The sequence below is a fragment of the Drosophila subpulchrella genome, chromosome 2L (assembly GCF_014743375.2).
Source record: "Drosophila subpulchrella strain 33 F10 #4 breed RU33 chromosome 2L, RU_Dsub_v1.1 Primary Assembly, whole genome shotgun sequence".
NCBI classification, from domain to species: Eukaryota; Metazoa; Arthropoda; class Insecta; order Diptera; family Drosophilidae; genus Drosophila; species Drosophila subpulchrella.
Genome location: NC_050610.1, coordinates 4,731,541 through 4,743,902, shown reverse-complemented (window position 1 = coordinate 4,743,902; position 12,362 = coordinate 4,731,541). Strand labels below are relative to the sequence as shown.

The following is a 12,362-nucleotide window of genomic DNA, read 5'->3' as shown; positions in this document are numbered from 1 at the left end:
TGGAGACCTTGCTTTTAAATACACCATTAGATACCTAATATTTTCCGCATTATATGATTTTTATTTAACCAGAGAAATACAGATTTTATTTGATATCTCTTACCTTTGGAGACCTTGCTTTTAAATAGACCGTTAGATACCTAATATTTTTTGCATTATATGATTGTTACTTAACCAGAGAAATACAGATTTTGTCTTATATGTTTTACCTTTGGAGACCTTGCTTTTAAATACACCATTGATACCTAATGTTTTCCGCATTATATGATTTTTGTTTAACCAGAGAAATACAGATTTTATCTTATATCTCTTACCTTTGGAGACCTTGCTTTACTCCATTAGATACCTAATATTTTCCGCATTATATGATTTTTATTTAAACAGAAAAATTTTTTTCTGGCCCTTATTATGTTGCCTTCATCACGTCTTTCCTTTTTTGAATATGATCGTATGCCCTTTAGTATTGGAGCCCTCGCTCCTAAATAATCCATAATGATGCCACTTAACGACGGGTCGGGAGAACAATGGCTTTAAGGAGCCGCACTTTGGCCTGAAGTGATAATCCACTATCTGGGCGAAGTAGCCAGTCCATTTTGTCCAGTTTCGTCTCAGCTGTTTTTTCCATATAATGACTACATGACGGAATATCGTCATCAATTATGTGGCTTACGGTCGTTATAGACAGTCCAGTTTGTGCACCTCCGGGAAAATGCGTTGCAATGCGAAACTAAATTGTGCATCCTGGTTGTGACTGGAGTACTAACGAAATCTATGAATCCGATTAACCTATAAATGTCTCCGTCCTTGGGACTCTCGAATTTTTCGGGTACGGCTAAATCAAAATCTACCCCAACTAGCACCATATCACCTAAAAATATTCAAATACATTTGTAAACGGTTATGTATATAAAACTACAAATCGTTTTGTGTTTTCCTCCCCCTTGAATGCTATTAATGTTTATATCGGTACAGGCATCTTGGCGACATCTAGTTTCTTCTAGAGCCCGGATAGCATACCCAAGGCCTTCGCTGAGCTGCCGTGCGGTTATGGTAATCGTCGGTAACTCAGTTATTCGGGGCTTGCATCCAGAAGAACAAAGGGAAATTTCCTTAAATGATGGCGTGGCTTTTAATCTAAAGTTAGCCAGGCTACATTTATTGCATTCCATTTACAATGGAATTTTTGGCTGTTTAAAAAAAAAACGGAGCAAGATTTGTGGTCCCTTTTAGAGGTCTGAGCGTCTATTTTAGATTCCGACACAGAACAGTGTCGAATAAATCATTTTCATTTATTTTCTTTTCTACGTACTGCTTTAATGGACTAGTCCAGCAAGAGCACCTGAAACAGACTATCAAAAATCAAGTGCTGTTCCAAAAAAATGTTGAGCCTTCTACTCGTATGCGTATGTATGATCTTGGGCACATTGTTTGACATGCAAGCATCTGCATACGCTTCAACAGTGTTGAAGGTCGCAAATGCTAAACAACAAGCCGACAGCAAAGCCCTCAAAGAATCATAAGCCTGCAATAAATCATAATAAATACAAATATGTGCCTCATAACTTTTCTAAAATACCACTTCTTTCTTAGCCATCTTAAGAACCATGTTGTTATGGAAACCATGTTTCTGCTTGAGCATCGACGATACTACCAACTTACCAATCGGAGAGTGGAGCACGGCAATGTGATGAAATATGTGGTGCGATTTCTGTTCATCTACGTGAATATTTTCCAAAAGGCTGCCACCAGAGGCATTGACACACACTGATCTCTTTTTTCCTAATTTTTTGTAAGCTAGAACCTGATGTTGGGACCAAATAAGAATTTTTACCGGATCCTTTCCTATCTCGCGAATAATATCTTGATCTATTTGGTTTACTTTTCGGTCGGAGATGGAGTCCAGCGAATCTACCTTCCTGTATCGCTTTTATCGTTCCTCGTATTAGGCATACTGAAGCGAAATACAAGTGGGAAGGCTACAAATCTTTATCCGATCCCATTAGCGCAGAAGCTTTTTAGTCCTGTAGAAAAGGGTTGCGAAGCTGTCGTTTCCCACACTCCTTTTTTCTTTGTTGCACAAAATTTCAGAAATCTCTCCACTCTTATCTCTCAAAATTGCAGCTTCCAATTTACCGCCAATATATATTAATATATAATATATATATATAATATATATATATATATATATATATATATAGGCCACAATCAGAATTGATGTAATTGTTATCAAAGTGGTAGCAATGCAACAATCTAAACTCTTCATAAATCGTCTTTGAGAAGATTTCTGTCCATTTTTGGGGTTGGAGAACATTTATAAATCTATGCCGCACAACACCTTTAGTGTCTTTGTATGTGCGGGACGTTTCTAGAATTAAATTTTAAAACTCCGATCTTGGGAACGAAAGATCAAGTGGGAACTTTTGGTTTTCGTATTTCTCGCCCCTTTATTCGGCTGTGTCGGACTCGTTGGAGTTGTCGAAAGAATGATCTCGTTCGCTTCACAATCGATTTCTCGGAACTGGAAGTTTTTCCGTTAATACCCCTTTTGCACAGAGGGGTTTTTTCGCTTCAGGGACCAAATTCCGCTTCAGCGACATTTTCTTCCATAAAGCCTAGTACTCAGATCGGCTAAGAGCATGGTACAGCTATACAAGGTAGTCCCGTCGGCAATACGTGCAGGTGAAAGGGAAAGCAATATAGCTGAAACATGTTAACGAACTGAAAGCCGAACGATTAGGCAGCCGACAGCCATTCAATTTATTATATTCTTGCAGAGGGTATTGTAATTTTCGTCAGAAGCTTGCAACGCAACGAAGGAGACGTTTCCGACCCTATAAAGAATAAATATTTTGGATCAGTAGCGTCGGCAGAGAGTGGGCACCACTTCTTTAAAAGCAATGCGATGCGTTGTAAATCGTATCTTATTATGTAGTTAAAGTTTATCAATAAATTAGTCTGTATTTCGCAGTCACATTGCTGTATTGTTTCACACATATTTTTCGATGTTTATGGTCATCTGGTTTTATTAATTCTGTTTAAATTTATATTAGAGGCTAAAAGTTTTAAATGTATACAAAAATATTGTTTTCCTTGAAATTCATTTAATTTCCAGTGATAAAAATGTTTGACTTTTCCAAATAAACCATAAAAATTTGGTGTGGCGATTAAGTTGTTCTTATCAAATCTGCAGACGCAAAGCTCTAATGCCGACGTGTGCGCCATCAAGATTTGCGTATAAATAAGCCAGTCTGCGAAATAGATTTTAGTTCCAAAACATAAATCAACATGAAATTATTGGTAAGTTAGTCAGTGAAAAAAATATCCTAAACTAAAATTCTTCTGGCTTTCAGATTGTCATGTTTGCCTTTCTGGCTGCTGTGTTTGGTTTTCCTAGTTACCAATTACCTGGCTTTCAATGTTGGCTTGATCCTCGAGGTCAAACAATATGTGCCTGGACTGAGCGGGATTTCAAATCCCTACTACCAAATCCCTAATCATCGGAAATATTTGGCAGAAAGCATGTAAACAGAGTCCAACCAAATAAAAACATAAATACATAAAAAAATATTTTAGACAAATTCTTTAAAAAAAAGAAGAGTGCTGGTGCACAAATATATTAAAATACAAAATAAATGGAATGTTCATCGAATGTTTTTATACCCTTGCAAATGGTATTATGATTTCAGTCAGAAGTTTGCAACGCAGTGAAGGAGACTTTTCGACCCCATAAAGTATATATATTCTTGATCAGCATCACGAGTCGATCTAGACATGTCCGTCTGTCCGTCCGTTTCTACGGAAACTAGTCTCTCAGTTTTAAAGCTATCGGGCTGAAACTTTCCCAAAAGTCTTCTTTCTTTTGCAGGTAGTATGTAAGTCGGAACCTGCCGGATCTATATCTTATAAGACAAGACGGACAACTATATCTTATAGCTCCCATAGGAATAATCGGAAAAAAAATTTACAAACATTTCTTTCCTACACTTGGAAATATAATTTTTTAATTCCAGACGAGCTGAAGGCCTATAGCTGCTATAGCTCACGATCACTGTTAGCATTTAGTTTATAATTACTTGTTAGCATTATATAAATAAATAAATAAATTTTTTAATTAGTTTTGAATTTCGGATTTAATTTTATCAAAATCGGAGGACAATATCATATAGCTGCCATAGGAACAAATAATGTGAAACAAAGACATTATCTTATACTATTGGAAATATCATTTTTTGTATTTTTAAACTTAATAATTATAACTGCAAGGGTATACAAACTTCGGCTTGCCGAAGTTAACATCCTGTCTTGTTATTTATGTAAATTAGTAGTAAAAAGCTTCCTTCTCGTCCCACGGTATATTCCCAATAGGCATATTGGACCTTGAGGAAGTGGGAGCCGGCTGGTAACGGGGTTGTTCATCCTGGCAATGGCTGGTAATGGCTTCTCTAGCTGTCCCTTAGCGTGCACCCTTTTTTCCTCCTCCCTATAAGAGCCAGCGCTTCCTCCGTCTCTGCTTTAGCTGCCTAGCATATAGTGGAGGTCTGTGGTTTCCCAGTGGAGAGCTCATCGGAGATTAAATTTCTTATTCTTCACTCGCTGAATGTGGTATTTTTCCCGGTATTTCCTTAGCTCATCTGAGTTCCGCGCTTTAAAACAAACTCGACGAGTATTTGCCTCTCGCTCACTCCTATGGTTAGCTCGCGGTTTTCGTCGATGTGAGTACTAGGCTTAAGAAATATACTTGCTAGAAAGAGAAACTAGTTGCTAGAAAGGGAAAATGTCTCTACAACTCGCTTAGCTCAAAATGGGATTGCACACGCAAATTATTTAGTATTTCTTACGAGCTTAGGTAATTTAGTACTTGGCATTCCGGTATTTTTGAAGAGGAAATGCAATTCAACTCCCGTAATGAGGAAATGTTTGTTGGTGAAGGCCCATGGAGCCTTCCAACGGCTTGGAACCCAGCAATTGATCTCATCTTGACAAGAAATATTGCTATGCTCTTTTTTAAGGAAATGACCAACCTCTAGCTAATGTCCTTCTTGGCAAGATCTGACACCTGTCGCACCAAAACGACAGGTGCCGATCTGAGTACTAGGCTTTTGATAAAAACTCAATTTTCAAATATTTAATTTACCACGAATTGCTGAAAGTTAGAACTGTCTCCTTATTTCACATAGAAGTCATGTCAACTCCAAAACGTATAAGTATCACCTGTACAAAATCATAGAGATTTTATTCGTAGTTCCTTTTACCTTATTAATAGATTTAAACAGTAACGAGCAATATAGAATTTAAAAGTACCTGTTTAAATGGTGTACAGAAAAGGGTTAAAAAAAAGAACATGGGCATTCCATCCTTTTTAATTCGTGATGCAGACTTCTAATTTGAATCGAATAAGCGCGGTCTTTTCGGTCATGCAGACGAAGTGCACGACACTTCTGCATGACGATATGCTGTCGCTTGATCGTGCGCAGACCGCCCAACATAAAACATTTTTCTTTTATTTGTTGTAACCATTGCGAGGACGCTTGTAATTGCGATTTGGCGATGCGCTGCTTTCGCTCGATGCGCAGCTCCTGGCAGTCCCTTTTATTTAGCCACAAATCGAGGGCTAGACCCGCCGACCAGCGGAACTAAGCTGCTAAATTCAAAAACAAGAGCAACAACAAAAACAAGCCTAAGGACAGGAAACAACTTTTTGTTTGGACGCGCATAAAATGGAACGGAATGGAAAAAAGCCAAGAGCCCTGAGAGAAACACAAAAGCACGGAACCTGAGCAACACACCAGTGATATAATAGTAATCTACGCAACCCATATTAACCCAGAATAAGCCCTCTTCGCATCCAATCTCACCCAAGGTACGGCATTGATTTTTCGCTTCCTATTATAGAGAAAATGCTTATACACTCTCTGCCTCTTTTAATAGCCTTTTGGCAAGATGGCCGTGCAGCTGAAGCAGAGCTACCACCACCTGCCCCTGACGATCACCCCGATCCTGCATCCAGCACATCCTGCCCACATTCTGCAGCAGGCTCCCAATCCCCTCCAGCCGGCACCCAATCCCCCGCAGCCGCAGCCGCCGGATCTCACCTTCCACTGCATGTGCTGCACGGAGTTCTTCGTCCACCCAGCGCTGCTCTACCAGCACATGAACACCCTGCACCCCAATGAGCCGACCAACGGGCAGCCGGAGCAGGAGAGTCCGGGCGACGAGGGCGAGGACTACAGCTGGATCTTTGAGCCCGTTTGCGAGCTGGCGGAGGATGGCAGCGACTCCTCGGGCGGCAGCGATTCCTCCGGCTCCGACAGCTCCTCCTCCTCGGACGACGACGACGACGACAGCAGCTCCAGCTCGAGTTCCAGCAACTCCAGTTCGTCCAGCAGCTCGGTGCCGACTTCCAGCAACTCGAACACCCAGCAGAGCCAGGAATCCACGCAGCCCATGCGCGGCTTGGTGGCCGGACCGGGCTATAACGAGTTCCAGCTCCAGGTGGCGGATCCCCGGGAGTCGACCTCGATCTTCATGCTGCAACCGGCCATGAGCTTTACCCCCCTGCAACAACAGCTGGCACCACCTTTACCCACTCCGCCCCTGGGATTCTCCCTGGACCCGGCGCCCATTAAGCGGCGGCGGGGAAGGCGTACCAACTTCAATGTCCCCGTGATGGATCCGGCGCTGAATGGCAACCAGAAGTGTTTCCAGTGCACCCACTGCGAGGCCAGCTTCCCCAACGCCGGCGATCTGTCCAAGCACGTGCGCTCCCACATCACCAACAAGCCGTTCCAGTGCTCCATCTGCCAGAAGACCTTCACGCACATCGGCAGCCTGAACACGCACATCCGGATTCACAGCGGCGAGAAGCCGTACAAGTGCGAGCTCTGCCCAAAGGCATTCACGCAGTCCAGCAGTCTGATGGTGCACATGCGCTCCCATTCTGTGCGCAAACCGCATCAGTGCCTGGAGTGCGACAAGGGATTCATCAACTACAGCTCGCTGCTGCTGCACCAGAAGACGCACTCCGCGCCCACGGAGACGTTCATCTGTCCGGAGTGCGAGCGGGAGTTTAAGGCGGAGGCGCTGCTCGACGAGCACATGCGGATGCACACGCAGGAGCTGGTGTACCAGTGCGCCATCTGCCGCGAGGCCTTCCGCGCCAGCTCGGAGCTGGTGCAGCACATGAAGAACCACATGGGCGAGAAGCCGTTCACCTGCTCCCTGTGCGATCGCTCCTTCACGCAGTCGGGCAGCCTCAACATCCACATGCGCATCCACACCGGCGAGAAGCCATTCCAGTGCAAGCTCTGCGACAAGTGCTTCACCCAGGCCTCGAGTCTGAGTGTCCACATGAAGATCCATGCTGGCGAGAAGCCCTACCCGTGTCCCATCTGCGGGAAGTCCTACAGCCAGCAGGCGTACCTCAACAAGCACATTCAGGCACACCAGGTGGCTGCTGCCGCCTCCGTTTCGTCCTCACCAGGGCTGTTGGTCAACAAGCAGCCGCACGAGACGCTGGTCTGCATCGTCTGCGGATCGCTGCACGCGGATGCCACTGCCCTGGCAAATCATGTCCATGTTCAGCATGCAGCGCTCCTGGACACGATGAAGCAGTCGGCGATGAACACGGCACCGGGATCAGCCCATCCAGAGGGCAAGTGCACCATAGAGGAGCAGGAAGCCTACATGCAGCGGGTCCAGTCTGTCTTGCAACAGATGAACCAGCAGCAGCAACAGCAGCAAATACTGCTTCCACAGCAACCCAAGGTGCCAGCCATGGATTCCACCGGCGAGGACGAGGAAGAACCCGATGAAGCAGAGGAACCACCGGATGAGGAGGAGGATGAGCGAGGGGTGACTCCAAAGAGGGAGGCTGAGGTGCAGGAAGCAGAGGAACCGCTCATTAATCCGATTTATCCAATTCTCGATCTGCAGGAGGAGCAGATGCTACTAGACTCTGACATGTACTACGATGAATTTGCCGACATGGACGTCGGCTGCCAAGAGGAGGTGTTTGGCGACTTTGTCGTGAACGAGGAGGAGGTATACACCGATGCGCTCATGTAGATTTAAGTAATAGGATTGGCCATAGTTTATGAAAGCAATTCATATTTACACTGAAAAGGCACGGCAGTTCTTAAATAGTTTTGGGTCACCACTGTACCCAACTTCTTTAGAGAACTTTTAGTTTATCCGGCCTTACTTTTTTTACACCCGTTTTTGTTTGGTAACCGAAATAGTCGTGGGCTGTTTACGAAAATTATTTTTTAACAGAAACTTAAAACGATTTATCGCGGAAATGTTCCAAAAAGTCCTAAGGTTTAGAAAGTCACAGTTTATACTCGTTGTGTTACGTTATCATTTAGTTTTATCAGAGATTATAAAGTTCTGCATGGTAATAGTATGTTTAAGTCCTGGCCCATGAAAGATCAATGAACTATTTTACTTAAAAATGTACATCTACAATGGAACCACCTAATCATAAGTTCAGAAAAGATTTTGGCATCATTCCTAGTACAACTCGTTCCACATTTTGTGCAACCAAAGCGAAATTCCAGTTTTGACTCTCATATCACATAAAGCCCACGCGACTAAAGATTGTCCAAGAAAGAGACGTATTGTATTTGCACATTATCTTATAAAGATATTCATTTTGTTAGTGTTAAGCTATACTTTGTGCTGCTCATTTTACATCCCAAAGGATATTCCCTTACCCATATGTTGGAATTCAAATAATGATTCCAATTATTCCACGTCGCGTATTTCCCAAAATCGCCTGAAGAGATTACATTAATCGTTATATTGAAAAATCGAGACTTTTCCTGGGAGAGTGCGGGAGAATAATAATTCTCAACTTCTTTAATAGGTAAAGTATTAGGAAGTGACGGTATAAACGTAACACCATTAATATAAATAAATATTATCTAATGTACATAAGCAAATTCCACTAGTATAATTCAAATTGTAATATAAATTTGCTACCAGCGAAAAGGTGAATAGTTTCTAGTCTATGTTTTTATTTGTGTAGATTTGATCTAACAAGTATTTAAATTCTAGTGAAATTTCCCGCGGCGGACACTCCCATTCGTCCAGGTTCATTGAGCTCCAGCGTGGGATCCGTCTCTGCTACGCCAAACATCCCGGGCAGCAGGTAACCGCCGGCCAGCGGATCATCCGGTTCCAGCTTATCCGGCGGAGCGATCAACACATCGTCGCCCTGGTAGACGTAGGGCAGCCGGATGATCCAATAGGCGCTCTGCGACAGACGTGGTGGGATTATGCTGCCCAGGGTGAAGGTGTACTTTCCCTTGCCCACGCACACCTTGGGATCCACAATGATATTGACCGGCGCCTTGGGCGTCACCACATGGATGCGCATCAGCTGGGCCAGGTAGTTTGTCTGGGACCGGCAGGGGCAGGGATAGTAGAGCGGCATGTTGTTGTGCACCACCTTGCTACAGGTGTCCCGCTCGATGTCCGCTCCGCCGCGTAACACTCGATCCGGGGCGCACATCATGAACCGATGGCCTCGCGAGCACTCGTACTCCATTCCCACGAAGATTTTGAGGGAAAGCCTATCGCCCTGCTTCTTCCAGCGCTGTTGCTTCTTTCCGGGATGCTGCTGCTGGTGGTGGGAGTGGTGCTGCTGCTGCTTGGGGGCATGGACCAGCCGCAATTGGACATCCCAGGGCAACAGGAAATTGGCGCCGGACAAGAAACCGCTTTGGAAGTGCTCCTGCAGCCCGGTGTTGTGACTGTAGATGGAGCTGGGACCCACGCAGGCCAGCGACCAGCTTGGGAAGAGCGGCAGAAGGCCAAAGTCGCTGACCGTGTGCACCAGTCCCGGCAAATACTCCGTTGTGGATGTTGAGTAATCATCGGGTGGACCGGCGTCTACCCGGCTCTCCTTCTTCACAGGTTCTTGAATTTGAACCACAAGTTCGTTCTCCGTATCGGCGCTAGAAGTGCCACTACTCGTTGAATTCGCCTCGGAATGCGTCAATTGCTCGGAGCTGGCCTCCGATTCGTTTAATGAGGCTCCAAATCCAGCTATAGACATGTTGAGGTCGGATCCAAAGGTGGGAGAAAGGGGCTGAGAGCAGCCGTTGCTGGCGGAGTTTTGCGGCTGCTCTTCCGCCGGCTGCTGTTGCTCTTGACCTTCCTCCTCGTCCTCCAGGCCCTCTGCGCCCTCTTCGTCTTGCGGCGGACCACTTTTTCCCGTGTGCAGCAGGGGAAAAGCTGCCTCAAAGGCCGCCGCCCGGTAATCACTAACAGAAGGCTCGAAAATAGGAAACTGGTACTGCTTCACCTTAACGCACAGGTTGCACATTTGGGCTATGTGCTCGTAGAACTCGTAATTCGCTTGCCGCAGATTAAAAGGATCTTCTCTGCGGCCCTGTGTGCGGCCGCAGTTGCAACTGGATATGTGGATTACCCCGCTGTTGTGCTTGTCGTGCGGCACGTTTTTGGGCAGGGTGCAGGGGTGGGAGCGCAGGCTAAGCTGCTCGCACTGTTGCCGTCCATCCTGCCAGTGCTTTTGGCACACGGCTGCCAGCTTGGCCAGAGCCGCTTTTGCCTGTGGACCGCGACCCTCCTCCTCGAAGGCAACGGTGGCATCTGCCAGGAGCTGCCTGTGGGTGGAGCTGCCATAGTTCGCGGGTGCAGCGCTCTTGTAAGCGGATATGCCCTTCTTCAGGCCCAGATCGCACAGGTGAGCCCAAAATCTGACGAAATATATGGTATTAGAGACCCTTAAGCAATATATATCGACTTACTTTTTTTCATAATTCAAGCTCTCGTCGAAACTCTGCAGGAAGAGTCTCTGTAATAACAAGTTCAATATTAACTCTGTGCAATCAAAAACAAGTTTCACCTACGTAATCTTCGTTGCTGGTCTCTTGATTCGGATTCTTGGCGTTCTCCACGAGCAACTTATACAGCGTGCCCATGAAGTCGTGCCACTCCTGGATATTAAGCAGGTGGAACTGCCCCAAGTGGGGCATTTGCTTGAAGGAGCCCTCATCGAAGCAACCCAACAAAGCGTCCTGAACGTGTCGCTGCAGAAAGTGCCACACCGTGTGGTCCTTTTTGTACTGCTTCTTCTCCAACTCCTTCTCATCAAGCGGAGGGCCGAAGGGCTTGACAAAGCCCTCGAAGGGAGCCAGTTCAAGGATCTCCAGGTCTTCCTCCTCCTCCTTGGTATCGGGCTTGTACATCGCAAGGTTGAGGCATTCGATAGCCTTTAACAACTTGTCTGGACGCAACTCTTCGTGGGCGTTGAAAAAGACGAATTGCTTGTTGTTGGGCAGCGCCACTAGCGAGCTGTTGCTGCTGTTGGTCACGATATTGTGGTGGCGGAGCAGCTCATAGATGCAGTCCTCCGTCTGGAACTCGTAGGCAGAAACGCATTCGCGCGTCTTGGGCTCGTCCTGCGGAAAGTTCTCGAAAAGAAACAGAATCCTGGGGGCACACAGCCGTGCCTTTTCGCCCATTCTGGCTGCGGGGGACTCCCTCAGCATTTGCGGCAGGAACTGCATCAGATGCTGCTCCCGGGCGAACTTGAGCAACTGGAATACGGTGACCAGCGTCGGATCAAAAGTCTGCCCAGTTTCTACGTACACCACAATGTGGCACACATGCAGGGCAAGGAGCATCATGCGCACAAAGCGGGACCGTATCCTCTCGTAGAAGCTGTCGAAGTCAAAGGGAATGTCCGGGTTCTCCATGCAGGCATCTATCACCTGACCCTGGATCGCCTCGTCGTAGGTGGTCTCGAAATGGAGCAGCAGGCTGTTGGTGCCCGGCTTGTAGTAGCACTGCACCTGGCCATCCCTGGCCGTGTGCTCTATCGGAGGCTCCATGCCAAAGGCCGGCATCTTGTTGGCCTGGTCGCATTGCGACCGTCCCACGATTCCGACCACAACCAATGAACAATTCAGCTTCCGCAGTTCCTGGCTAATGAAAATCGTGGATGAGATGCTCACTGCAGTTTTGATTTGTCTTACGCCACATTTTCGGGTATGTCCGGGTAAGTCCAAGTGTAATAGTCCTTCGTTCCCATTTTTACTGGAAATTGTTTACAACTTTTTGGAACAGCTGTTTCAGTGCTGCCAGCCTGGTAGAGGTGCATACATCTGGCAGCACTGTGTAAAAATGTATCGACTGTAAGCGATTTTCTAGACATCGATAGCTTTCCGTTAAAAGGCGCAATTTTTTAAATATGAAAACGTTAGTATGAAAAGATAGATTTCCATTACCATCAGCCTGTCACATCACTAATAAGTATGTCTCAAGAAAGTTAAGTCTATACAAGAGCCCTTTTACAAAAACCCATCAAGGATAAAACCACTGCCACCATTAAAATC

General features: G+C 45.7%; 2 protein-coding genes across 2 annotated transcripts; one reads left to right on the top strand and one right to left on the bottom strand.

The window, feature by feature from the left end:
* Nucleotides 1-5,428: 5,428 nt before the first annotated feature.
* On the top strand, nt 5,429-8,815 carry LOC119546668 (zinc finger protein 358). Its single transcript, XM_037853126.1, has 2 exons — nt 5,429-5,860; nt 5,929-8,815. The coding sequence occupies exon 2, from the start codon at nt 5,941-5,943 to the stop codon at nt 8,062-8,064; it is 2,124 nt and encodes a 707-aa protein (XP_037709054.1). The 5' UTR covers nt 5,429-5,860; nt 5,929-5,940; the 3' UTR covers nt 8,065-8,815.
* On the bottom strand, nt 8,815-12,160 carry LOC119546667 (protein SMG8). The gene is made up of 4 exons (XM_037853125.1): nt 12,003-12,160; nt 10,875-11,952; nt 10,773-10,819; nt 8,815-10,721 (listed from the first exon to the last, which is right to left on the bottom strand). Exons 1-4 carry the CDS (start codon nt 12,125-12,127, stop codon nt 9,044-9,046), a joined length of 2,928 nt encoding a protein of 975 aa, XP_037709053.1. The 5' UTR covers nt 12,128-12,160; the 3' UTR covers nt 8,815-9,043.
* Between the last annotated feature and the right edge of the window lie 202 nt (nt 12,161-12,362).